Here is a 26,964-nt window from a genome sequence, read left to right on the forward strand (position 1 = left end):
TATGTGTTGGCAGCTGGATTGGAACGTGTTTGGGTTATCTCGCGTGTTCAAGGTTCCTTTCCCAGGACATCAGCAGGAACGGTTACCAGCACCTGGGGGGGGGGGAGTTTGCAACGGCGGGGCGAGGGGAGGGATTACGTTTGAGGCGAGGGTTTTTAGTTTGTATTTGGCGCGCTTTTGCTCATTCTCAGCTTTCTCTGTATTTGCATACTATTCTTTAATAAATCAGATATCATTAAGTACCTGCTTGTGAGTCTGAGTCTGTTAGGGTAGGCAATCCTTACATTTAAGGACTTGGAAAAAATATTATTTCTTGGAATAAACAGCAAAAGGATGTTTCAGAAAGTCAATTTTGGAAAGTTAAAAATGGACTAAAGTTCCAGAGAGACTCGGAATAGTTATTAATTATAAAAATCCTTCCCATGGGAAACTATGGTTGTTAGGTTTTTTTTGGGAAAAAAACATGATAAAATGGGATTTTGAAGGTTGGACACTGGAGTGAGCTAGAAGAAAATAAAGATTGTGGAGTCCTGGGTGCTCTCTGAGCCTGGTTGTTTTCCTGCAGACGTTTCATTGCCAGGCTAGGCAACGCCTTCAGTGTGAAGAGGGAGGGGGCCTTGCTCTCCATTTATACACCCTGGCTTGCCCTGCTTGTGTTGGTGGGGGTGCTGCTCTCTCCTTGGGGGTTCCTTGATTGGGCTGTTGTTTGCTGCTGGGTTGATTGCCTGAGTTAATAGTTATTCTGTCGCAGGCATTCATGCAGAAAGAACAGCTGTTCTTTAAAATCTTTTTTTTCTTTTCTTTTCCTTTCCTTTCCTTTTTCTATATTTCTTTTTCACTTTCTTATTCCTTTTCTTTATATTCCTTTAATTCAAAATTTGTACTGTTTTTACTTCTGTTGAAAAATTTCAATAAAAATTATTAAAAGAAAAAAAGAAGCTTACCTTTGCAAGACAACGTTCCCCCAGATATAAAAAGCCGTACTGAAGCGGTTGTGAGCCAAGCCTCGTGCTAGCAGGGTTGTATTTGTGTAGTCCTCAGTGCCCAGGAGCATCACAAACCCTTTATCAGAGGCTGTTGAGAAGAGGAGAGAACTGTCAAAAGAAAGGTTTTTGGTGGCAGTTGCAGGATGACCACAAAAGAAAAGGAACTTTTTCCTCCCTTTTGTTTCGTGTGTGTGTGTGTGTGTGTGTCCCCTATTCATCTGAGGACAGTCCCTAGTTTGAAGGCAGCTGTCCTGAACCTCAAGTCCACCTGAAAGCCAGAAGACCCTTAAAGGAGATAACAGGACAGTGCCTGAACAACAGGCTCAGCAGAAATAATTATCCAATGTGCAGGGCCCCCGTTTCATGGTTATGTTAACACCATGGCTTTTAGATCGCTTGGCTCTATTTATATTTATATTTAATTTTTGTTACTGTTTTTATTGCTTTATATCATGACTGTCTTTATTGTGGTTAGCCACCCAGAGTCACTACTTCAAGATGGGCAGCAATATAAATTGAATAAATAAATAAATAAATTGCCACACATACTTTCGATGCAAATCAACATCCTAATTTATGCAGTTCAGACTAGGAGCCCTATCTCCCACGAATCTGTCTCCTTCTCTTTCAAAATTATCCAGTTTGGTGCATTCTGAAAAGAAGTCAGGGCCATCCACAGGGGGTAAGGGTAAAAAAATGTTAAATGGTGGGCAGGACTGAAGACCGACCCCTTTGAGACATGCCTGGCATGTGTTGCATGGATGTAAACAGGAGGCAGGGTTTCGAGCATGCAGTTGTGCCCACCATCTTAACTTTTTTTTACTCCCCCCCACTGAAGCTCCTGAAAGAATCTTCCTCTTGTCTTCACAAATCTCCCACCAATCATCTTTATTAGTTAACTTGCTTCTAGCATTACAAGGAAAGAAAAAAAAATGCTTCTTCTGCTTATCCCATCCCAGGCATAATATTACAACCCTTGATCATGTCTTACCCTGATTTGCCTTTTTAAAAAGACAAAACAAAACAAAATTCAAACCAAACCTTGATCCTTGCAGGGGAACTGCTTCAGCAATCTTTACCTTTGGTTGGGCTGCCTTCTTTTGCCCATTTCTACCTCAACCCTATCCTAATTACAGTTTCACTCTTCTCCTTTCACCTACAAACAGCTTTAAAGGATTCCTTATCCCAGCCCCCTTGGAATTACAGTGAGCAAACAGGCCATAGCAGGCTGAAACGTGCATTAAAATTTTCTAACAATTCCAGGGCATTATTATCTTCTGGCTTCACAGACACAGAGTGCACTGGGGAAGACAGCAGCATGAGAAGTAATGGGCATGCGTTGGTATGCCCAAGGGACACCTCTGCTTGGCACGCTGCACTGGCTGCCAGTTTGCTTCTGGGTGCGATTCAAGCTGCTGGCGGCTACCTATGAAGCCCTGCATGGCAGAGGGCCTGGCTACTTGTGGGACTGCCTGTCTCCCAAAACATCCGCCCAGCTGATTCGATCCCGCAGGGTTGGCGCGCTCCAGCGCCAGGCTCCTATTGAACAATGTCGTCTCTCGGGATCCCGGAAGCACGCCTTCTCGGTAGCAGCGCCTGCCCTCCGGAATGGGGTTCCCCCCAAGATCCGGAAGGCCCCCATTCCACTATTGCTTAGAAAAGCACTGGAGGCCTAGCTCTTTGCCCAGGCTTTGGCGAGGGAGAGGGAAGCCCCTCCCTCCGTCTTCACCTGGCTATTGTTCTTGCATCTTTTATCTTTTCTTGGTTTTATTGTAATTTCTTTGTTATGAGCTGCCCAGAGTCCTTGAGAGTTGGGCAGCATAAAAGTTTAATAAATTATTATTATTATTATTATTTATTCCAAGTGGGCTTAATAACCCACAAACACTGAGGTTCTTACCCTTTGGTACAAGGTAAGGAAGTTCAAACTTTTCTTCAAATTCTTCCGAATCTACAAACGGAGCAAAGAAAACAAGTTAGAGGGTGAAAACCAACCAACGATCAGCTGATGGTCACAGCTCAACAGCCAGCGGCTTCTGGTGACAGTTAGTAGCTCCGCCTTGGCCAAGTCCCCGCGGTGCTCAGGCTATTTCTCAGTGCGCTGAGGGACTGCAAAGAGCAACGCCACGATCTTCCCTGAGTGTTGGAGGAGGCAAGGCACTGCTTGCAGAACCGGATCCAGAACCAGAACCGGAGTCCTCCGGAGCTGACCACGCTAATCAGCCCCTCGGTGTGAAGCTGACGTGGCATTACTGAGGAGCATCCTTGGGTCTGACGCTCCCAAAATGTGGGTGCCTGGCAACCAGCTCGCACTCGCAACCATTTGCAGAGTCCCACGGTCGCCATTTGTGACCTTCCCTGCCAGCTTCCCCTGAGCAAAGTCAATGGAGAGCTGGCAAGGAAGGTGTGTCCCGGCCTTCCTTTGCTCACCCCCCCACACCCTCTTTCCCAGGCCTCCCTGCTCTTGCACACACGTATGCTCCCTACACCTTCCTTCCAGGGCCTCCCTGCAATCACACACAAACATGCACATATTCCATGCCCTTTCTCTGGCCTCGCTGCAAGCTCTCTCTCTCTCGCGCGCGCGCGCACACACACACACCCTCCTTCCACAGCCTCCCTGTGCTCACGCGCACACCGCCCTCATCCCCCAGCCTTTCTGAGCTTGTGCTGCACTGAGCACCCCCTCCCCCGAATCGCACACAGTCTGCGCCGGGCCTCCTGGGGCCTCCCCCCACCCCCCGTGGCATCCCCACGCTCCTTACCTGGGACTCCCTCTGCTCCCCGCTTAACGCAACTGGAACTGCCAGGACTGCCGTCGCTAAGTGATGCGGTCATCTGACGTCGTGCTTTACGACCGCATTGCCTAGCAATGGCAATCCCAGTCCCAGCTGCACTCACAGCGTGAGGACCATCTGTAAGCAACGGCTCCTTTCTGGAGCAATCCAAGGGGCGGTGGGAGGAAGTCATCCATCCTTAAGGAGCGCTATTCCTATTAGATTAAATCCCACTCTTGAGCATGCCTCTCTTTTGTACATAGCGCAAGGCTGAAGTGTAATAGTTACAAACAGACACGAGCATTGCTACCTGTTTTCCATGACACAACGTGGTATCTGTTGCCTTTCTTATCATGCACCAGCAGATAGAACACTTTGTCCTCCGTGGAGAGAGTGGCCCATAAAATGGAGCACCTAGCAACTGGAGAAAAGGAAACGTCAGTCCGAATTTGGAGACACACCTGGAGGGGCGTCAGAGGCACCCGTCCCAAAGCGTTGCCCCTGGCGACCAAATCCTCCACAGCAGCCCAGCCCTGAAGAAGCTACCCAGAGGGGAAGGGAAAACCAAAAAGGACCTACAGGACAGAAAGTCGCATACTGTCTTCTTATCTTCCCTCAAAGAACCGCTTGCCTGCACAGCTCCATCTAAAAAAACCAGAGGAAAGCAGACTGAGTTCTTCCCTTCCTGCGCGTGTTCATCCTGTTCATGGTCACATCCCTGGCAAAATGCTACAATGTTATTTTAATTCCATTGAGAGGCAGATTAAAGCAAATCTGATCAAATCTTGTACCCAACCCAATCTAATCCTTGCCTCCGCGCCACCTATTTCTTTGTCCAAGCCCTGTACGTCTTCCTCTGCTTTGTTCCTTTGCCTATTAGAGCTACCCATTGCTCAGTAACCAGAGTCTTGAAAAGTGTGTTCACAGGTCATCTGAGATATTCTGGCCTCCAGACCTTGAAACAAAATATAATGCTGATCTTAGACAATGACAAGCCATTCGAATGTGAATGTAGAAACACCTTTGCCTCTATCCACGCCCTTTACTTCTCTGAGCGCTCCCCCAGGCTCCTCAGATTTCAAATTATGCCAGTTGTTTGGGTCTGCGTTTCTGGATCCCGTACCTCTGAACTCTGCTCATTGTGTGGGACAATGGAAGCGCCCTGCCCCTCAGACTAGACCCAATTCTCCGCTAAGTCTAAGACAATACCTTTGCAAGTTATAAGAAAGAATTCCCCTTCGTGAGAGCCACCACCAAGGGCAATCACATATTCAGTGTCATTTTCATGGAAAAACACAGGAACAAGCTTCTTCACGCAGACGTTGTTCAAGATACGTGTCCACAGTTCTAAAAAGGAACAGAGTGAGAAAGGGCAGCTCTCAGGAAGTTGTCCTTACAAGACCTTTTCAGAAAAGACACCGACCTTCTGCCGTTCCCCATAAACCTCTTGCTTTCTCTGCCCTTTAAGAAGAGCACAACCAGCAGCCAGGTGGATGGACTCAGTTACAGTGGCAATGGGGGCACTGCTGGAAGAGTTGAAGGACCAGGTTGGGGGCAGATCACCATGGAGAAAATCTGTCTGTGTGGTCACTAAGAGTCGACACCGACTGGATGGCACATAATCACGCAACTAGTCCTTCCCTCTGCACATTCATTCCCTTCGTTTACACATCAGAATGTCAAAGAATTCAAGCTCCCCACGATCACAAGCACGCTAGGGCACAGAATGCTCATCGCTGCCATTGGGCATCTCCAGCTGGCAGCAGCAGCAGCAGCAGCAGCAGCAAAAGAATGCCTGGAAGCTGTGATTTTTTAAAAAATTGGGATACCCAAGCAGAAATCTCTGGCTTTTCTCTTTCAAAGAAACGAGGAATTGGAAAACAAGGACACACCAGGGCTTGTGGTGCTGGCATCTGAGGGGGGAAGGAAACAAGACCTCCAGCTTTGCGCATCACACTAAACAAACCATGGAAGATGTTGGAGCTTTCATTATTCTCAAAGGAGCATGGAAAAAGGTGTGGGGAGGGGGCTTCGTCACCCAGCCACAGCCATCATATTGACTCTTTGACCACCAGCCCCTCTGTGGATACCCGATTGTCCCTGCAGAGAGGAGGAGCCAGTTAGGAAAAGGGAAGGAAGCTGGCAACGGCATAAATTTTCCTGACTCATCCCACACCAGCTGGAATTGGAACAACTCACCTGACGCTGGCAACCCGGTTCAAGCCAAAGCTAAGACTGCCATCTAGGCCATTTCTTAAGAGGTGAGCCCCATGGGATTCAAGAGGACCTACTTAAAATATGGGAAATCACATTTCCACATAGACCATTCAGTTTCTAGAATCTTAACACTTGGGGTAAAGGGGGAATGTCAGGAATCAAGTGGGTTGAATTGACTCGCTGGCAGAAAGCTTTGGTTTTTGCTGATTATGGACCTTCCGGGTAACACCACACTGGCAAAAAACCCCGGGAGGATGGTGCAGGTGCGGGGGCACCTTTTGGCTTTTTAGGCTCACCTACCAGATCCTTCGGTTGTTCGGTGTAAAATAGGATAATGCCCTGTAAAGTAATAGACCAGTTGGTTTTGTCGGATGAAGAGAGTGCTTTCAGTAGCAATGGTGTCAACAATGGTGGAGGAGAATTTTCCCTGCGGGCATGAAACGGAACCGATCCAGCAGCTGTCGATGCCCACCTGGAGCAGAGCAGGAGGCAAGAGGCAAAAGCTGTGTGCTGAGCAAAGATGGGGGTGGGGTTTTCTCCAGCCGGAGAAAGAGCATCTCTTTCTATTGTCCTCCCCAAGGGCAGCAGCCAGTTACCCTCCAGAGGTGAAGAACTAAAACCCTCATCAACGTTGAGCACTGGCCTGGTTGCCTGCAGTGGACAGGAACTGGAGTCTGGAGGGCCATTTTTTACTCTAGTAACAGGATGAGCTGCCTCTGTGCTTAACACCTCTCAGGGACTTTCAGTCCTTGCATTTTGCTATTGATAAGAGTGTTGTGAATTTTCTACCCTCTGATCACAGAACTACAGGTAGTCCTCGACTTAAGACCAAAACTGGGATCGGAGCTTCCATCACTAAGTGATGCGGTCATTAAGTGAGTTACGCCTGATATTGCTTTTTGCTGTGGTCATTAAGTGAATCGCCCAGTCATTAAGTGAACCACACAGTTCCCCAAGGATTTTGCTTGTCAGGAGCCAGCTGAGAAGGTTGCAAGTGGCGACTGCGTGGCCCAGGGACAGTGCAACGTTTGTAAATACATGCCAGTCGCCAAGCGCCTGAATTTTGATCACGTGACCATGGGCATGCTGCAACAGTCGTAAGTGCAAAGACTGGTCATAAGCCACTTTTTTCAGTGCCGTCGTAACTTCGAACAGTCGTGAAACAAATGGCTGTAAGCCGAGGACCACCTGTCCAGTTCTTTAAGCAGCCCCACACTAACAAACAAAGAACCAAGCTCATACACAAGTTGGACAATTTGACTACCATGTAAGGCTCTGAACATAAGAAACTGCTTCCTTTTCAGTTAGGCCACTGGTCCATTTAGGGCAGTATTATAGCCACAAATGAAATGAAACAAATGAACATGTGTGGACTGAGTCTAGTCCTTGGGGATTCCTGTTACCCTTTGACCTCAGTCAGCTCCTCCTAGGCTGAAACACACTTCCTATTGTAAAAACAGCAGAAAAGACACTATCTTTTTGTTGCACATACTCCTTGGGGACAGAACCTGTCCATTTCTACTTCTTATATTCTGTAAGGCACCCCGTATACTAACGAGACTAGGAAGATCAGAAATCAAAATACTAGGTCAACTGAGCTGTTCATTCCTGGATGCCACAAAAGCTGGAAAAAGTAGCTGAGTTATGTAAGGAGTGAACGACTCTCCCAAGGGTCAGGAGTATGTTACGGGAAGAGTCAAGTTCTTCAGCATTTTGGTTCAAAGTTGTATGCTATCCAACCATTTTTTGCTCATGTGGCTAGTAAGAGCTGTCCAAAACAAGAGCGTCTTTCCCAACTCAGCCATCCAGTCTTTGAATTGCAGATGCCAGGGATGCAATCCGGGACTGCCCGCTTGCCAGCTCCACCAGGTTTAATCCTCTCTTAGCAAGCCCAGAGCCAGCAATTTTATGATCCAGCTTTGGAAGTCGTTGAGGGGGCCCTGGGTTCCAAATGGGATCCCACGTTGCTGTCATTTTCCCCCCTATATACCTCTACTGTGTAGTACGTTTCAAAGCCCGTATCTGAGATGAAGACAGCCTTCTTCTCAGGGATGCCTCCCAGGATAAGCACAGGTGCTTGCTTGTGAGTAGACCACAAGGGACGTGATGGGTCTTTCAGAGATAGGAGACCCCTCAAGCTGTGTAACTGTAGCAACCAGAGAAGGGGAGAAAAAAAATGGCTCAGCATTTGCCCAGCAGCACAAAACCTTTGATTCCACAGTATGAAGCAGTCGTATTTTAGCTGGACCATACCGCTCTTCACTGCGGGCTGCAGAGCAGCGTTTCTCAACCTTGGCCACTTTAAAATGTGTGGACTTCAACTCCCAGAATTCCCCAACCCATGCACACTGGCTGGGGAATTCTGCGAGCTGAAGTCCACACATCTTAGTTGCCAAGATTGAGAAACACTGCTGTAGAGTAAGCAGAAGCATTTTCCGATGGGTTAGTCTTCTGTATGCAAGGAGAGATTCTTTTTGTTCTGGGAAGGGAAGATTCAGGGCATTTCCGCCTGTGCAATTAAGCACAGGACACCCATGACATTGTCTTCATCTCCCCTCTATTTCCGGCATATTCTCCTTTTTGGCAAGTCAGAGTGTCCATCTCATTCACATTAGCCTCATTACCTGTACCCACTACCTCACAAAATCCACAGGTCAGCTGTCCGGCAGGCTGTGGGAGGTGATAAAGTGGGAAAACTGAACTGTCCACCTTCCAGAGTACGCTGACCATCAGGGGGCCCCAACAAGGAAGCGCTTCAAACAAGCTCACTGGCAACTGATTGATGGATGTCTGGTAAAGATGAAGAGGATTCACTGCCCAGCAGGCTTGTTTTTAGCATGAGTTTAGTACTCTGGGCAATAAATCTGCTGTCAAAACAACGTTCCTGGATAAATGATCTGCAGGACTGGCTAGGCTACCTGGTAAAGCAGAAGAAGGTCCCTCTTTCCCAAGCAGCTCCCCATCCCATCAACTGTCTGGAGCAGCCTTTCTCAACCTTCTGACCCTGGAGGAACACTCGAAATATTTTTCTGGCCTCGGGGAAGGAACCCCTGCACATCCAGGCTCAAATAGAGGCCGGGAGTTACCAAATTATTATATGCGTTTCACGGGTAGGCCTGTCTATAGCATCAACAGTGTTCTTAAACTGAAAATCCAGAATGAAACTTACCTCTTTCATGTGAAGTCGCCCAAATTGGAAATAATTTTTTAAATAAATCGTGACCTCCCAGGGAACCCCTGGCGACCTCTCGAGGAACCCGAGGGTGCCACGGAAGCCTGGTCGAGGAACCCTGGAGGGTTTAGGGAGCTGCCAGACTTTGCATGATGGCTAAAACTGTGGGCCTAGGCCTCTGTGCAAGCCACCGCGGTGCTTGTATTGGCAGATGATATACCATCAGTTGAGGAGAAAACGGGAGGGCTGCAGAGCCAGAAGGGGTAATGAATGGCTTTGCTTAACATGCTCCTTTGTATCCCTGAAATCAAGCCACCAGCACCACCAGGTGGCAAGCTAGAAGGGAAGCTATAGATCAGGATAGGGCTCAGCAGTGGAGACAGCAAACTGGATGCTGGTTTAGTTTGTGCCAGCTTAAGGAGGGGTATAAAGCACTTTAACTGAACTTTAGGGAAAGGCCCCAAAGACACAGTAGCTACTTTTACGTTTTTGAGAAAATTGCAGAGATTTTCTGTGTGAAGACCCTTCAGAGTGAAATCTCTAGCTCACGGAAAGATTGGCAAGCCTATAGCAGTTCCTTTAATTAATTAATTTTATTTTTTATCCCCCCTTTATTATTTTTATAAATAACTCAACGCGGCAAACATGCCAAATACTCCCTCCTCCTCCTATTTTCCCCACAACAACCACCACCCCGTGAGGTGGGCTGGGCTGAGGGAGAGCGGCCGGCCCAAGGTCACCCGGCCGGCTTTCGTGCTTCAGGCGGGACTAGAACTCACTGTCTCCTGGTTTCCAGCCCGCTGCCTTAACCACTAGATCAACATCTTCCTTTCTCCAACTGAACATTCTCAAAGTAACTGCTGGATCCACAACTGAAAGGGGCTGCAGGCACAACCTCTGTCCTGAGGAACCTGAATACACATTTGCACTATAGAATCCAAGCCTCCTTATCAAGGCCACTGACTCATCTCTAGCATTGTATGCCTACTTTCACAATCCCCAGACGCCAGTAAGTCACCTTTTTTCCAATCCTGAATTTAGCTGTTTTCTGGGAGAGCTCCATAAATCCATTTACATTAACGTGGAACCTAGGAAGAAGGTAAAAGAGGAAGCATGTGCATATGAATATTTCATTTACTACATTTATGAATAACTTGTCTGCCAGAGCAAATTATACTGTAATATGATATCTGGGTCAGAGAGACCTCCAACAAAAGAAAAAGGAAATGGGGAAGGAAGAGGGAAACCAGCCAATTCAGAATAAAATTATCTTATGGCCACTGCAGGAGACATTCTGGAAAGGGAGGAACCAAAAGGGAACTAGAACTAAGTTCCTTGTTGGAAGAGTTTAGCGACAGGGAAGCCCAGAAAGAGAATAATCCCCGGCTTCTTCTTACCACCGATTAGCTACAGGGAGGCCAAGGCCATTGGTCTTCACCAAGACATGGGTCACAACACTGCCGTTCCGGAAGGGCATTGGGGTGAGCCAAAACATCTTGCAAACGTCCTCGCTACCACAACCTTCTGAATTAGGAGAGACAGAGAGTATCAGGTCACACAGACTGGGCTACTCACTGAAGCATCTACATGAGCAGAAATCTACCCCGTGTTACCAGACAGAGGCAGGATCTTTATACTATTTTCATATGGAGGTATACATCAGCAGACTACTTGCCGTAGGCTTGTGGTAGACAGGTGTGACATACCAAGTAAGGTCATCATTTGCTTTAACACTGGCTGGTATTGGGGCGTGTATTTATTTATTTTACTGCACAGCTCCACCTGGACTGTCAGAAGCTAAGCCCCAAACCCTCCTCAATACACAGGGCTTCACCTTTGGTACCCATCCCAGCACTGTTATAAATTAAAGGCTCTCCAGCACAGTTCTTTTTGATCTCTTTTCTGTAGGTCAGTCAGGAAGGTCTCACCCCAAATTTCTTGGGCAAGCTATGGATGGAGCAAAAACTGAAAAACTTAATTTTCTCACACCCCACCCCTAGTTTCACATGGGGAAACCCTCAAGGTGGTCTGTCAGGATGCATACTGTCAAACAAATCCAAGAATCAAGTCCCATACAGGTTTTGGAAAGGCATGTTTAATGCATTCAGGATAAATATATAATCTTGAAATATGTGAGTTAATTAAGGCAGAATCTCTTTGCAATGCTTCCTTCCCATGGTCCCCAAATATGGGGCCTCTTCTCACTCCTCCCCCTCCATTTCCTTCACAGTCTCTCTCTCTCTCTCTCTCACACACACACACACACACACACACACACACAGGATGGCTTAGTTCTATTCAAAGCCAAGGCTCCTGAAGATACCTGAGTGACAAGACATGGAGGGCTTTTATGATTATGGCATTCGGTGATTCTGAGCTCTCATCACTTCTGCCATGTGCAGTTCCCAGGCAGTCCTGAAAGCCCACCCCACGTAGAGGATGTGGCAGTAATCCAGCCAATTTCTGGGATGATTTTCTTTGTTTCAATTTTGGGAGCAAAATCAAATTATACTGCTAAATCACTCCATGCCAGTGGGTTCTTTCCCCTATTCTCTCAGACACACTACATGACTTTTTTTCATAGAGAGGGTTACCGCTCTGAAGACCTTTGCCATCTGGATTCCCAAGCTGCTACCAGAACTGTTCAGGGCTAGCATCCTTTAAAGCTGCATAGAAAGCCTTATACAAATATGCCAATAAATAAATAATTTAAAATAGACAAATTCTCCTTGATCCCTCTGTTTTAAAACAATTTGCCTCTGGGAATTAATTGCCTTTTCACCTAACCTAGCATTCTTCAATTGGCCCTTAATTAGCTAATTCCTATTTCCTGATAATTTAATTATAGCTTTCCTCTGTGCAGGCTGAGCCATTTTTAATTTAACTTTTAATTCATGTTTGAATTAAAATCAAAATTGCAGTTGCATTCACAAAAATAAAATAAATAAATAAGTAAAGTAAAGTAAAGTAAAGTAAAGTAAAGTAAAATAAAATAAAATAAAATAAAATAAAAACGGGCAAATGAAGGGGCTGTTTATTGTAATAGGACCTACATCTGAGTAAATGGTAAAGAAGGATCGTGCCCCTGGGGATGAAAATTAGCAGATGAAACAGCTCTAGTCTAAGTGTGGTATGCAACCACTATCTTCATCCCACGTCTCGCTGACTGCAGAAAAGCAGTGCTTGGACGTGCACGGAAGAACTCTATTACACATGCAGTTACTCCCTCTTTGTGATTAAGAAGTGGTAGTTAAAAATAAATAAATAAATCGGTAGATAGATAGATAGATAGATAGATAGATAGATAGATAGATAGATAGATAGATAGATAGATAGATAAAACTAGTCTTGAAGGCAACGTGGGACTGCTGTTCCAGAAAACAGCGTCACTAAAGCAAAGGGAAAGTTAGAGGCCGGCAAACAGCTGCTCCCCACAATATCAGAGGCAAGGCTTTACATAATCTAGCAAATGAGTACTGTAAGGCAGCAGCTGGATTCACATACAGCATTTAAGCTAGGGTTTATTAACTGCAATTTGCTGGAATTACCAACTCATTAAAGCAAAACTAAACAGGCCATCTTATTTAGGACAATATGTGACCAAATTCACACACACTGTTCCAGTCCTGGCTGGCTGCGGAATTCTGGGAGTTGAAGTCCACATAGCTTAAAGAGGCCAAGGTTGAGCAACCCTGCTCCAGAGCATGGTTTGCTAAACCACCACCTAATGAATACAAGACAACCCACCAAGCCACAAGCCTGGTACACAAGCTACCACCTGGGTCTGGGCTGATACAACAGGCCAATCCAGAATGAACCACCGCTGGTTAGGCGTGAGCCCTGCCACCTGGCCCAAAGAGCAGCGGCTAATTCGCTCTGGGTGTATGCCACTGGAGCTGGGAGGGAAGACTTCCGCCGAACGGGGTGCCAAATGTGATCAGGCGTGTCCCTCTGCTTTTCAAAGGCTGCTAGCCATGCCCGGTGCGGAGGCAGGGATGAAGAGCTTCCCGTTTCTCCCGCCCCAGGGCTAGAAATGTGCCAAAACCCTCCTGGCAAGAAGCCCACCTGTCACCCGGTATGGAGCAGCCATCATCCTGATCTGTAACCGTTCCTGCTTCTGGCGCACAGCGTTGACGGGCTTTTTGAAGGTGACGGTCACAATTGGCCTCAGTCCGCTGTAGTGGCCCATTCGAATAGCCACGTCTGAAGGCTGGAAGGGAAGGGCAGCCAGCCTTCTGAGCCGACAAACTCAGGGCACCGGCTTGTGCCGGCCCCCCACTGCCTCAGAGGCCTGCAGCAGACGTCCCCCGCCCTACCCCTCTCCCGCAACAGAAGAGGGGCCGACTCAAGGCAGCGGTTTCAAGGCAGCTGAGATTTGCTCTGCAGGGCGAATCGGCAGACTGCCCAAGCAGGAGCGGGGCCGTTAACAACCCTATCCCCTCTTCGCCCACCTGTCAACAAACACCTTCCAGTTACGCGCACATTTCATCCTTACCCAACTGATGCAAACCAGAGAGATTTTCAGGTAGTATGGAAATCCATAGTAATGCTTTAAAAAGAGAAACAGAATTATTTTCAGCAGTCTCTTCTCTTTACAGGACGTAACACATAGCACTTTTTCATAAGACTAGTGAGATCTGTTATCATCCAGATCTCCAGTCAGTAATTCACCAAACTTGTGATGCATACTAAATGAAGAGCAGTGTTGGGGGGGAAAAAAGCATTTATTTTGTAAGGAAAATCCATGAATGTCTGACAATACAAGGTTTGTGCAGATTCCTAAGATGGCAACTACAGGCAGACCTCGCTTTAACGACCATAATTGGGGGCCAGAATCTCAGTCGCTAAACAATGCAGTCAAGTGAATCCGACCCAATTTTACAACCATTTTTGTGGTGGTTGTTGAGCAAATCACGTGGTCGTCAAGCAAATCACACGGTTTCCTACTGACTTTGCTTGCTAGAAGCTGGCTGGGAAAGTAAAAAATGGCGATTAAGTGACCGTGGGGATGCTGCAACATTGGCAAGTGTGTGGACTGGTCGCAATTTGGGTTTTAGCACCATTGTAAGTCCAAACCATTGCTAAACAAACGGTTGTTAAGTGAGGACTGCCTGTATCAGAACTAGTCATCCAGGTTTGTGTGCTGCTGGCTGTGACTGGTGAGCCATTCAAGGCTTCAGGATTATTCTACCCCACCGGCTCACTCCTAGAAGAGCTGTAAAAGCCTTAACTTTGTCAGCTAGGCTTGGTTTTAGAAGCCATGTTCACACCTTGCATTAAGCCTCTGCTTCTTTAAACTATGACTTACTGAAGAAATCACTGGCTGAGTTCTCGCAGAGTATACAAACCAGAATGGCTGGGTTCATACAATACAGAGGCCCAACACAACATGGGATGGCATAACACAAGGTGTGAACCCAGTCTGTGCCAATCTATGGCTTGCCAGCACACCTCACCCCTTAGGTCATGGTGCTGACGGCCAGCCATCTGCCCTGCCTCGCTGCCAGCTCTCTCAAGTCACCTGCAGCCTAGTGTCACAGCCGCTCTAGCACAAAACATTTGGTCACTTAGGAATCCTAAAAACATAAGCAGTGCAGTGCCCTGCTGGATCAGACCCCTGGGCCATCTAGTCTAGCAGCAACCAAACCCACTAGTTTCCCAGCAGATGGCTTTCAGAAGCAGTCCCATTGATTTACATGACTTCCACGAATTTGTCCAACCCATTTTTGAAGCCAGCCAAGCTGGTAGCCAGCACCACATCCTGTGGAAGCAAATTCCAAAGTTTAATTATATGTTGTGTAAAAAAAATTTTTCCTGTTGTCTGTCCTGATTCTTCCAGGGTTCATCCAGGACCCTTGCAGAACCTGGGAACAAAATGTCCTTTTCTTCCCTCCCATCCTTCATACACTCAAAGGCAAGAGGTACCCACTGCATCTTTGTCGTTCGGGTCTATCGCTGACTCTGTCAGGTTTTTGAAGGAATCAGCCACACTGAGAACTTCTTTCTGAGTGATGTAGCTGGTGTGGACCCCTCCAAGATCACTGTAGATGTTGAGTACAGCTTGCCATTTGCACCCTCTCAATGAGAGGCAAAGCTTCAGCTGGAGGAGGAGAAACAGCAGGTTCGCTAGAAAAGGTTGCCACATCATGGATGCTTCTTGTAAAAGGACCCTACCAGAAAGCGAACAAACCTGGCATTGAGATTCTCATTTTAATAGTCCCTTTCCAAAGTGCTATGATAAACAGTAAAACAAAGAGAGGCTAATTATCAGCATTTTGGCTTCCTTGTTCAACATTTGGTCACGTTTGGCATGACTTAAAGAATGGTGCTGAGGGGGCAAGGGCTAGCTGAGTATTTAAGGGAATCAGGAAACAAGTTTAAACCCCCCATGAACCCTAACTCTTAAATAATACCGAAAGGCTGCATTCACCCCAAAGGGAAGAGCAATCCACTGGAGGCACTGAGACCGCAGCTCTTTAGATTCCTGCCAGCCCTTGCCACAGTATTATGTCCATAGCCTCAACACTCCCTAATTTTTACAATCCAGAGCAGGGGATAACAACTTCCAGTGCATGCTATTGTTCTGAATCAGCCTTCTGTGGGACTCCTGGATTAAACTGGGGCAGGGCAACTTCTACCATGACCTTTAGGGTGCAACTTACACACACACTTCCAACATCTGGACTAATCACTGACACAATTGTAAGCACTGGTTTCATGAAACATTTCTTCAAGTCACTAACCCCCACTCCGAATGGGTTATAGCCAAATCTTTCAAAACAGAACCCAGTGGCTGGGCAGTGAGCAGACTCGATCCAGTTTCTAAGCACAAAAAAGACCTTCCTTTCAGGCACTAAGAAATGGGAAGAGAGGAGGCCGTCTCTCTAGATGTCCTGGTTACAAGTCGATCAAAGCTTTCAAGAAAATAGTTATTATTTTGCAACCAAAGGCAACGCAATGGAAAGGAAGCAGTAGTTGCAAAGTACTCGAGGTGTCATATCCTCTCACTGACGACCACCAACTAATACCATGGACTGCCGCTGCCCACGGCATGGATCCACCGCAGCAAAGTCCCACCAGCCCAAAAGGAGCAGCTGGCACCAGGGAATCCACAGGGGGGGGAGTTAAAAACATTAAGATGGCACCACACCTAGGCAATCAAAGCCATGCTCTTTTTTAAGTGACCAAAAACGGTATCAGTCACGTGGCCTGGGCTATTTTGATCCCTGCGGTGGATGTCTCACCTCTTTGGTGATGGCTGCTATTCAGCATTCAGAAGAAAATCTGCTTTTAGTAGGACTGTAATGCTTCAGAAATGATTTGACAGTACTGCACTTCAGACCCCTGTGTCCGCAACACCGTTGCTGCCTATGAAAGCAAAGGCAGACTTTTTTTTTTCCCAGGCTTCCCCACAAGTCTGAAAAAAGATGCCACTGCTTCCAGAGTCAGATCGCCTTTAATGAATGGATTCCTCAAAAGAGCGGCATTTTTTTTTCAGGTTCACATGGAAACCTAAAAAAGTCACAAACAACAAAAAATAGTATTTGTACGAGGTATGAAGTACTCTTCCTGAATTAGTTATGAAGGGAGCACAGAAGTACCCAGAAGCACTCCCAAATCACGTCTGGATTTTCAAGGAGAAGGCTACCTTGGCCAAAACAAGTTGAACCCCTATTCTTTAGCCATCTTTTCCTCTCCTGGAATTTCTCTTTCTTATTAAAAGCTTCTGATTATCAAAACAGAGACTCACTTTAACAGGATGCAGTACTCGGCCTTTTTTCTAGTAAGACAGTCCACCCTTCCAGATTAGGAAGCCTAGTAAACCAGATACAGTTTCTTGGTAAACAAATCACCAGCAAGCATAAAAACAAAACTAAGTTTAAAATACTGAAGGAGTGGGCTTTACTTACCTAATTCTATGACAGCTATACATTCCTGGGCCGCACACATCAGAATAGCTTTAGCATGGACCCAAGCCCTTATTATTTCAAAGCTGGGCTACTACAACACATTCTATTTGGGTAAACATTATTCAGAAGCTTCAACTGGTGCAAAAACAGATTTCTGTTCGCTGACAGGTGGAAGAGGTTTCAGTGGGTTCTGCATTAGTCACCAGTTTGCTTCCAGGTACAATTCAAGGTGCTGTTGTTGTTTTTAATTTATTTATCTAATTTGTCACCACCCATCTCCTCCCACCAGAAGGACTCTGGGTGGTTTACAACAAATGGTCAATAAAACAATAAATATACCATATAATTACAAGATATAAAAATATTCTATATAAAATACAATTACAAATAACTAATAAATATAGATAAAAATAAAGTTCAGATGGCTATGATCTAATTCAGTCCTTGCATTGGAGGAGCATTTTGGGGGCACTAGCCATGCCTGTGGGGATCACCCATTCCTGAAAATGTACCCGTCCCATTTGGTCAGCCCTTGAGATGAGGCACTGGGTTCACCCACCTCAGCCTTTTGGGAGAGGCTGGGACCAGAAGCTGGATTTTTCAATAGCTACCCCATCCCTAGAGAACATACTCCTTCCTAAAGTTGTAGGGCACCAACAATCCTTTCTTCTTACAGAGCAACAAAGACTGGGGTCTTTTAGAGAGCATTCAGAGATTAAGAACAAAATCTGGAGTTGACTTTTAATTCTTATTTCTCTTCTGCTGTTTTAAGCTTTTTTCTTGCCATAGTTATACTGTATTGTTATTGTTAGGTTTTTAATATCTGCATCACTTTGTTATTTGTCCAGTCGCTTCCGACTCTTTGTGACTTCATGGACCAGCCCGCGCCAGAGCTTCCTGTCGGTCGTCAACACCCCCAGCTCCCCCAGGGACGAGTCCGTCACCTCCAGAATATCATCCATCCACCTTGCCCTTGGTCGGCCCCTCTTCCTTTTGCCCTCCACTCTCCCCAGCATCAGCATCTTCTCTGGGGTGTCCTGTCTTCTCATTATGTGGCCAAAGTATTTCAGTTTTGCCTTCAATATCATTCCCTCAAGTGAGCAGTCTGGCTTTATTTCCTGGAGGATGGACTGGTTTGATGTTCCTGCAGCCCAAGGCACTCTCAGAATTTTCCTCCAGCACCACAGTTCAAAAGCATCGATCTTCCTTCTCTCAGCCTTCCTTATGGTCCAGCTCTCGCAGCCATATGTTACTACGGGGAACACCATTGCTTTGACTATGTGGACCTTTGTTGTCAGTGTGATGTCTCTGCTCTTAACTATTTTATCGAGATTTGTCATTGCTCTTCTCCCAAGGATTAAACGTCTTCTGATTTCCTGACTGCAGTCAGCATCTGCCGTAATCTTTGCGCCTAGAAATACAAATTTCACTGCCTCTACATTTTCTCCCTCTATTTGCCAGTTATCATTATGGTTATGGTTGCCATAATCTTGGTTTTTTTGAGGTTTAGCTGCAAGCCAGCTTTTGCACTTTCTTCTTTCACCTTCATCATAAGGCTCCTCAGTTCCTCTTCGCTTTCAGCCATCAAAGTGGTATCATCTGCATATCTGAGATTGTTAATGTTTCTTCCAGCGATTTTAACCCCAGCCTTGGATTCCTCAAGCCCAGCTTGTCGCATGATGTGTTCTGCGTACAAGTTGAATAGGTAGGGTGAGAGTATACAGCCCTGCCGTACTCCTTTCCCAATCTGAAACCAGTCCGTTGTTCCGTGGTCTGTTCTTACTGTTGCTACTTGGTCATTATACAGATTCTTCAGGAGGCAGACAAGATGACTTGGTATCCCCATACCGCTAAGAACTTGCCACAATTTGTTATGGTCCACACAGTCAAAGGCTTTAGAATAGTCAATAAAACAGAAATAGATGTTTTTCTGAAACTCCCTGGCCTTTTCCATTATCCAGCGGATATTGGCAATTTGGTCCCTAGTTCCTCTGCCTTTTCTAAACCCAGCTTGTACATCTGGCAATTCTCGCTCCATGAACTGCTGAAGTCTACCTTGCAGGATCTTGAGCATTACCTTACTGGCATGTGAAATGAGTGCCACTGTTCGATAGTTTGAACATTCTTTGGTGTTTCCCTTTTTTGGTATGGGGACATAAGTTGATTTTTTCCAGTCTGATGGCCATTCCTGTGTTTTCCAAATTTGCTGGCCTATAGCATACATTACCTTGACAGCATCTGCATCACTGCAGAGAGCTTTTCCCCCCAGCAGAATTAGTCAATTAATTTAAACTGTTAAGTGCTCTCCTAGCATCAGGGTCATTATGCCAACACATACTGTACTTGTGCTGGCAGAAGGAACTAACATGATATAAAAGGCCCAGTAGAAAATGTTATAAAGCTATTTATTATCAAACTTGATAGGAATTAGTGCCTGGGGAACCATTTTTAACTCTATTATCCTGGTTCAAGTGAGCTGACTTTTCATTCAGATGTTTGTTTTACATTTACAACCCTAACTGCCCACTATCGACCCACTGGGACAATATAAACATGTTGTCGGTAAATAAATAAGGAAAACAAAACTACTCTGTCTAGGAAGCACCCCGTTACCTGAAGACAGCCTCACTTCGTGTTCAATGCGGCATTGACTGCCGCGATTACCACTGTTTTGTTCCACTTTAACTACACCCCGCTTTGGGAGAGTTCATAGAGTAACTTAAGCGACAGTTTAGTAAATGCGCAGCCGCCACATCTGGGCTGCAGAACCACCGGAGGGCGGAAAGGAGAAAACCCTCTCTGCTGCCACCCAGCGGTCGCCCGAGCTCGTGCCGCTCAGAGATGGGAGCGCTTCCACGATGCCGTCACCGAGGCCCAGTGACGTCACCACGCGTCACCGACCCTCTCCCTGAAATAGCGGCCTCGTTATCTCGACGCAGCATCACGTTACAACCATCTCCGCTGCGACGCTTTCTGGCTTATCGAGGGGGAATGTCCCGTTCTCCCCACAACTAACCTCAACGAAATACCGGCTAGCGCTTCCCTCCCCGCACCTCAAAACTCTCCGCTCAACGGGCGCCCGGGCGCGAGCGGCTAATTCACTCGGCGCATGCGCCAAACTCCTCGAGGCAATCGGGCGAAGCCGGCTTCGCAGCTGCTGCTAGGGAGACGCTCGAGTGACGAAGGCCGCGGCCGTAAAGCGCGTCGCGACGCGAGGCCTTTCGCGACGGCTCCGCCGGGTGCCGATTCATGGCTTCGGCGGTGGCGATGATGGCGGCGGCCGGGGGCCCGGTGCTGAACGGGGCCGATGCGGCGGGGCTGAAGGAAGCGGCGGGTATGTACGAGCAGCTGCGGGCGGAGTGGAACCGCAAGAACCTCAGCTTGAGCAAATGCGGCGACTTGCTGGGCCGCCTTAAGGTGAGGGGGGGCCTGGAAACCGTCCTGTGGGAACTTGGGAGGATGCTCGAAACTCTCATCGAGGGACGGGAGGGGGAAACTAGAAACGGACAAAGCCGGGGAAGCGGAAGTCGGCTGGTCTCGAAGAGCTGAGCAGGGAGGGCTTGCGCGGGGGTCGACGGATAATCCGAGACCGGGAAGCTGGAAGGAGGCAGCCGCTCCCTTCCTCGGTCCCCGACGACTTCGTGCCGGGGGGGGGGCGGGCGCTGTAGGACTGGATGCACTTACTCGCTTCCGGGGATGCCCGTCCAGACGTCCGGGAGACCTGGATCGCGGGAGAAGATGGGGCACAGAACCGTTGTTGGGGGGGAGGACGGGAGGAAGCAGCACAAGGAGAGCCTGGCTCGGCTTGCTCTTCTTCCATAAGCCCAGATGTTCTTGCTCCGGGGGGGGAGTATTTTATTTATTTGTTTGTTTATGAGCTCTCTAAGGCCGCCCGACGCAAACAGCGTGACTCCGGGTGGCCTACCGCACAAAAACAAACCATACAACCGAAAAACAGTGCAAAGCCGTGTAACTTTAAAACATGCACCGCGTATAAATCAGGCTTGGCCTTATAAATCTTTAAATGAACAAATATCAAGTGGTGGCCGAGCACCATAACGGAACAACCCAAAGGGGACCCCCCTCAACTGGCCTATAATGCTGGGGGTGGAAAAGCCGGGCCGTGACAGTTTCCCTAAAGGCCAGCAGAGTTGGGGCTTGGCTTGGGGGGGGTCGTTCCAGAGGACAGGGGCAACTACCAAAAAGGCATTTTAATCTGGAAATGGGGAGAGAAACGGGTGTTCAAGGATCCTCAGCTGCCAGGGCACCGCAGCACCGAGAGGGAAGAAGTGATGTCTGCCTGGCATTCATGCCAACTTGCTGCCCAAAGAGATGCCAGCTGGAAGGAATCCCTGCCAGGACTTCTGGAGGGGCAAGAAGTGAGGGGGAGGCCCACCCTGGGGATGGTGGTGGCCCAGCATACTTGGAGGGCAGCAGATGAAACCGGGGCGTCTAAGATATTCAGACAGGAATGGACCCAGCAGTCCAAAGAGGGAGAATAAGAATGGCTTTTGGAGCTCCGCATGTGGGAAAGTGGCAGCTTTACAGGCAGTCCTCGTTTAGCCACCATTCATAGTTACGACGGTGATGAAAGTAACTTTATGACCAGTCCTGGCATTTACGACCTTCCCAGGTCTATAAAGCAAAGGAAAGCTGAAGTGAGATCATAAGCACAGTCATGGTTTCACTTAGTGACTTTGCTTAACAACCAAGTTGCCAGTCCCAGTTGTGGTCACTAAACAAGGACTACCTGCATGGGTTTTACACAATGTGCAATCAAACTTTGGAATTTGCTACCCCGAGATGCAGTGCTGGCTACCAGCTTGACTGGCTTCAAAAAAGCCTTGGACCAATTCACTGAAGCCCTGAGGATCAATGGCCCTTAGCCTTGATGGCCGCGGGGCTCCCTCTGAAGGCCATCTGCTGGGAGACTTGTGGGCTTCCTTGGGCAGTTGGTTGGCCAGTGGGAGAAGAGGCTGCTGGACTAGATGGGCCAGGGGTCTGATCCAGCAGGGCATGGCGTAGCTTCTTGTAAAGATTGGGTGGTGCCCGGTGAAGGACAGGTGATTATCTAGTAGCCAACGTCCAGCTGCAGGAACAGAAGTTTAACCCTCCGTAGCTAGGAGCAGTATTTCTGTGGACCGCTTTGGAGCTGGTCTCCAGTACCATCAAGAAAACCATAATTCATTAACTGAATTTTCTTTTGGATCTTAAGATACTAGTACTGCAAGGGGCTCGGAGTCTCTGGAAATGGAGCCGCTTGTGCGATGTAGTAATAAATAAGTAAACATAAATGTCATTTCATGCTGGAGAGGGAGAGGAATGATTCAGCTCAGTGTTTTTTTCCTGAGTGCAGCTCTGTATTAATTCCTCTGTTGAGTCACACGCTCAGAACAGAGAGCATTGCTCCATCCACCCCAGTGCTCCGCCTCTGCTTGCAGCCAGGCAGCTTCCTTGGTGAAGCAAAGCTGCAGAGCTACCTCTTCCAGCATTTTATCAACAGGAGGGGATTGCCTCTAAGTTAGAGGCTCAGTGTCTGAGCTGCGAGTTGTGAGCTGTTCCCCTGCATTGATACATTTATTTATTTTTATTTATTTATTTATTAGATTTATATTACCGCTGCTCTCCCCCAATGGGGGACTCTGGGTGGTTTACAATAAAACATCACTGTTTAAAAATACTTACAGGTAGTCCTCACTTAACAACCACAGTTGGGACCGAAATTTTGGTTGCTACGCGAAGCGGTAGTTAAGCGAATCCGACCCAATTTTGCCAAAACTTTTTTTGGTGGCAGTCGTTAAGTGAATCACTGAGCGTTAAGCAAATTGTGCAGTTCCCCATTGATTTTGCTTGCCAGAAGCCAGCCGGGAGGGTTGAAAATGGCGATCACATGACCACGGGACGCTACGACGGTCATAAATGTAAACCGGTTGCCAAGTGCCCAAATTGTGATCACGTGACTGCGGGGATACTACAACGGTCATAAGTGTGTCGTAAGTCGTTTTTTTCAACACCGTTGTAAGTCTGAGCCATCACTAAACAAATGGTTGTTAAGTGTGGACTACCTGTATGCTTAGCATATTTGGAACTGAGATACATCTCACGATTAATCAGGAACATCCGCTTGGAATTCTCCATGGACTGCCTACACTGGAAAGCTAGTGAACAGGCTTCTCATTTTTTTAATGTACAAGTTGTACATAGGCCTTTCCTTTTCTTTCATCAGGAGAATTATGTCTGTAGGGCAGTGTTTCTCAACCTTGGCAAAACTTTAGGATGTATGGACTTCCACTCCCAGAATTCCCCAGCCAGCATGGCTGGCTGGGGAATTCTGGGAGTGGAAGTCCATACGCCTTAAAGTTGCTGAGGCTGAGAAACACTGCTGTAGGGGATTGTATTGAATTGATGCTGTTTTCTGTATTAGAGTAGATTGTAATACACTGTAGTAAACTTGATTGCCTGTAGTGTGGCTTGGCTGTAATTTCTCTTCCTTTCCTCTTGTGTTTCAGTTGGCTCTGCTTGAACTTAACTTTCTGCCCACCACAGGGACAAAACTGACTAAACAGCAGCTTATTTTGGCAAGTGAGTACTATTCGAGCCTGCACGTGGCTTGGCCAAGATTGATCGGATACCTTCAAAATTTGTAAGAGGCCTCAGAAGCAAACCTGTGGTTCCCCCTGCCCTAGACCTTGACCTCTTTCTTCTAAGCTGAGCATGAAACAAAAGCTTTCTGTTCTCTCAGGTCAGAAAGCCTTTTCCCTTAACGATATGCTGGTTAAATGTTTTCACCATATTTAAATCCTATTTGTTAAGGTCACTTACAAAAGGGTGCCTGCGTACTGCTCAGCCCGGAGCTCCCTAGCTGCCAGTCTGCTAAATTTCAGCAACGTTGATGCATCATGAGCCGCAGATTGGATCTTGATTGAATGTTTATGTAGGGTTCAGAATACCTAATGTACATTATCTTAACAGCATGGGAAGTTTGGTCACTCTTGCTATAGTTCCATGCTGCAAGGGTGGGGCCTGGAACACAGTAAGTCATAGCATATGACTTACAAAAGTTCAAGAGTCATTTACCCTCCTGTCCCTGGTGTTAGCTCTGAATTGACTGGAGGGCAGCAAGGTTTACCAGCTGAAGGCAAACTGCTGGGCCAGTGGTTTTGTGCTGTCCTTGGTGGTGGTGGTGGTTTCATGCTCTGCATCTTCTGACCTTCCCTTTCAAGGAGACATTTTAGAAATCGGAGCCCAGTGGAGCATCTTGAAGAAAGACATCCCATCTTTTGAAAGATATATGGCCCAGCTCAAATGCTACTACTTTGATTACAAGTAAATATTCCTGTCTTTGGGGATCTTTGAGGGAATATCTTTACCGGTGCTATCCCGAAAGGTGTGGGACGCTATAGAAGCTGTCGAAAAATAAACTGTAAAAGGTTGAAGATGGAGTCTTGGGTAGGGGTGAAGGTGCTGAGCTAGCAACTGGGATACCGTAAGTTCTAGTCTTGCCTTAGGCATGAGAGCCAGCTGGGTGACTTTGAGCCGGTCCCTGCCCCTCAGAAATAGGAGCATTATGTAGACCGTTTTGAGTTGTACAAAATAAAAACAGGATAAAAAGGTAAAGGTAAAGGTTTCCCTTGACATAAAGTCCAGTCGTGTCCAACTCTAGGGGGCGGTGCTCATCTCCGTTTCTAAGCCTTAGAGCCGGCGTTGTCATAGACACTTCCGGGTCATGTGGCCAGCATGACGACTCGGAACGCCGTTACCTTTCCGCCGAAGCGGTACCTATTGATCTACTCACATTTGCATGTTTTCGAACTGCTAGGTGAGCAGGAGCTGGGACGAGCAACAGGAGCTCACCCCGCCGCGCGGTTTCGAACCGCCGATGTACAAAATAAAAACAGGATAGAAATAAAATATTAAGTAAATAAGGTTGGGTGCCATTCTAGAACAGAGAAATGTTAGCGGGGGTAGAAGCTCAGGCCATGCGAAGTTGGGACCAGTTAGGCTGCCAAGCAGAACAAGTATCTTCTTTGCTACTTCTGATTTTTCCACATTATCCCCGGCAAAGCGATCCTGAATTCTCTGGCAGGCCTTCACTTCAGGTTGGGTGTGTTCACGCAGCCCACGCAAGCAATAGCTAGCTGACCCTTTCGTTAGTTTACTGTGGCTCAGTGCATTCTATGAATACAGACCTTTGGAAGAATTTAGTAAATCCAGATGAGCATAGCCTCTATGTGGAGACAAGCGACAACCGTTCCATACAATCCAAGACCCCGTGCTGGGTGGGAGGGAGATGAAACCAGTTGGGTGGGAGTAGCGCGTTTTGTTAATTAATTTTATTCTAGGTTTTTTACCCACACGCTCACCACCCCCCGGTTCACATGTTCCCCATCTCTCCCTGTTCCTGCCTCAGAGACGAATTACCGGAGTCGGCCTACAAGCACCAGCTGCTGGGCTTGAACCTCCTCTTCCTGCTGTCCCAGAACCGGGTTGCCGAGTTCCACACCGAGCTGGAACGACTGCCAGCAAAGGACATTCAGACCAATGTCTACATCAAGCACCCTGTATCTCTTGAACAGGTAACATCGCTCTTTCAGCTTCTGCTGTGTCCTAGTGGTGGTCAGTTGGAAAGGAGGCAGATGTCGGAAGTGCGAGATTAAAAAAAGAAAAAAACCTTTGTGGGCACAGGAGGGAGATGGGTTTCTCTTTTCCACGGTTCCTCTTTTACATTCATTTACATCATAAAATGCTTGTAGTTCTGCACCTCTGTCTGCAGGGCAAGCCCCCTGTGTTTGTGTGTGTGTGTGATGCGGCCTTCTGAGATGCTTTAGGCTGCATCAGTGACATGGGTGACCTAGCTGCCGAATACGGTGGCTATAATTGCTGCTGACCAGTAGGAGGCACTATGTGACCGGTTCCAGCCTTTTGGGACTTGGCAGTCTCCATGTGTTCAAATCCTTTAGGCCAGGGTTCCTCAACCTTGGCAACTCTAAGCTGTGCTGGGGAATTCTGGGAGTTGAAGTCCGCACAGCTTAGAGTTACCAAGGTTGAGGAACCCTGCTTTAGGCCTCTCATATGAGGGCTAGTAACCTCTCTAGTGTGAAAGTACCTAAGGAAGGAGAGCCCCTGTAGCCAGTTTGGTAGTGTAATTCCTAACAGGTTGAACAAGGTTTTAAGCACCCTCACCCCAACAACAACATCATCATCCCCGAAGGCAATCTCCAGAAGTGGGAAGATAGAAATCCAGCCCTGTATATATTGGGGACACACCCTGCTTCATGGCTCCACTTGGCTGTGAGGCAGATCTCAGGGATCCCTTCTTCGTAATGGTTGTTGTTATTGTGTATTCTGTTCTTCTCTTCAGTACCTGATGGAAGGTAGCTACAACAAAGTCTTCCTGGCAAAAGGCAACATCCCGGCTGAGAGCTATGCGTTTTTCATTGACATCTTGCTGGACACCGTCAGGTGTGCCTCGCTCCTTTCGGCTTGGTGACCCGGGCGGGTGATTCAAGGCTGCGTCGTGCCTTCTCCAAAACAGGAGGCGGGACTCTTACTATAAGTAGGCCTCCTAAGGGGGGATATTATATTATACAGGTAGTCCTCGAGTTAGCGACCACTCGTTCAGTGACTGTTCGAAGTTACAACGGTGCTGAGTGAGTGGTACTTATGACCAGTCCTCGACATTCCTGCATTATGACCCGCATTCCATAGCAAGCACCCACCTGTGCCGCCCAGCACCCGCACACAGCACACCCCCTGCGGCACCCCCACACCCCTTACCTTATCCCGCCTCTTCCCACTTAATGACCTGCGTGTCCCGGGGTTACAGCAGCAGCCGGGACTGCCAGGATTGCCATCGGTAAGTGATGCGGTCACGTGATGTTGTGCTTTACGATCTTAGCGAT

The 26,964-nt window shown here is 47.4% G+C and overlaps 2 protein-coding genes across 2 annotated transcripts in view; one reads left to right on the plus strand and one right to left on the minus strand.

Annotated features, from left to right (window-relative positions):
• Nucleotides 1-15,297, minus strand: part of CATSPERG (cation channel sperm associated auxiliary subunit gamma) — a 29,572-nt gene extending 14,275 nt beyond the window's left edge. Inside the window, exons 1-12 of the mRNA XM_063311799.1 lie at nucleotides 15,082-15,297; nucleotides 13,648-13,701; nucleotides 13,218-13,362; nucleotides 10,550-10,676; nucleotides 10,171-10,240; nucleotides 7,971-8,126; nucleotides 6,281-6,452; nucleotides 4,973-5,110; nucleotides 4,343-4,408; nucleotides 4,074-4,184; nucleotides 2,887-2,937; nucleotides 945-1,074 (exon numbers count right to left, since the gene is read on the minus strand). Of these exons, the coding sequence (XP_063167869.1) occupies nucleotides 945-1,074; nucleotides 2,887-2,937; nucleotides 4,074-4,184; nucleotides 4,343-4,408; nucleotides 4,973-5,110; nucleotides 6,281-6,452; nucleotides 7,971-8,126; nucleotides 10,171-10,240; nucleotides 10,550-10,676; nucleotides 13,218-13,362; nucleotides 13,648-13,701; nucleotides 15,082-15,297 (1,436 nt within the window). The remainder of the gene's footprint in view (nucleotides 1-944; nucleotides 1,075-2,886; nucleotides 2,938-4,073; nucleotides 4,185-4,342; nucleotides 4,409-4,972; nucleotides 5,111-6,280; nucleotides 6,453-7,970; nucleotides 8,127-10,170; nucleotides 10,241-10,549; nucleotides 10,677-13,217; nucleotides 13,363-13,647; nucleotides 13,702-15,081) is intronic.
• A 4,976-nt stretch (nucleotides 15,298-20,273) lies between these two features.
• Nucleotides 20,274-26,964, plus strand: part of PSMD8 (proteasome 26S subunit, non-ATPase 8) — a 49,237-nt gene continuing 42,546 nt past the window's right edge. The window contains exons 1-5 of the mRNA XM_063311955.1: nucleotides 20,274-20,479; nucleotides 23,572-23,644; nucleotides 24,286-24,388; nucleotides 25,473-25,638; nucleotides 26,424-26,524. Of these exons, the coding sequence (XP_063168025.1) occupies nucleotides 20,312-20,479; nucleotides 23,572-23,644; nucleotides 24,286-24,388; nucleotides 25,473-25,638; nucleotides 26,424-26,524 (611 nt within the window). The 5' untranslated portion in view covers nucleotides 20,274-20,311. The remainder of the gene's footprint in view (nucleotides 20,480-23,571; nucleotides 23,645-24,285; nucleotides 24,389-25,472; nucleotides 25,639-26,423; nucleotides 26,525-26,964) is intronic.

The sequence above is a fragment of the Candoia aspera genome, chromosome 10 (genome assembly GCF_035149785.1).
Source record: "Candoia aspera isolate rCanAsp1 chromosome 10, rCanAsp1.hap2, whole genome shotgun sequence".
Taxonomy (NCBI): Eukaryota; Metazoa; Chordata; class Lepidosauria; order Squamata; family Boidae; genus Candoia; species Candoia aspera.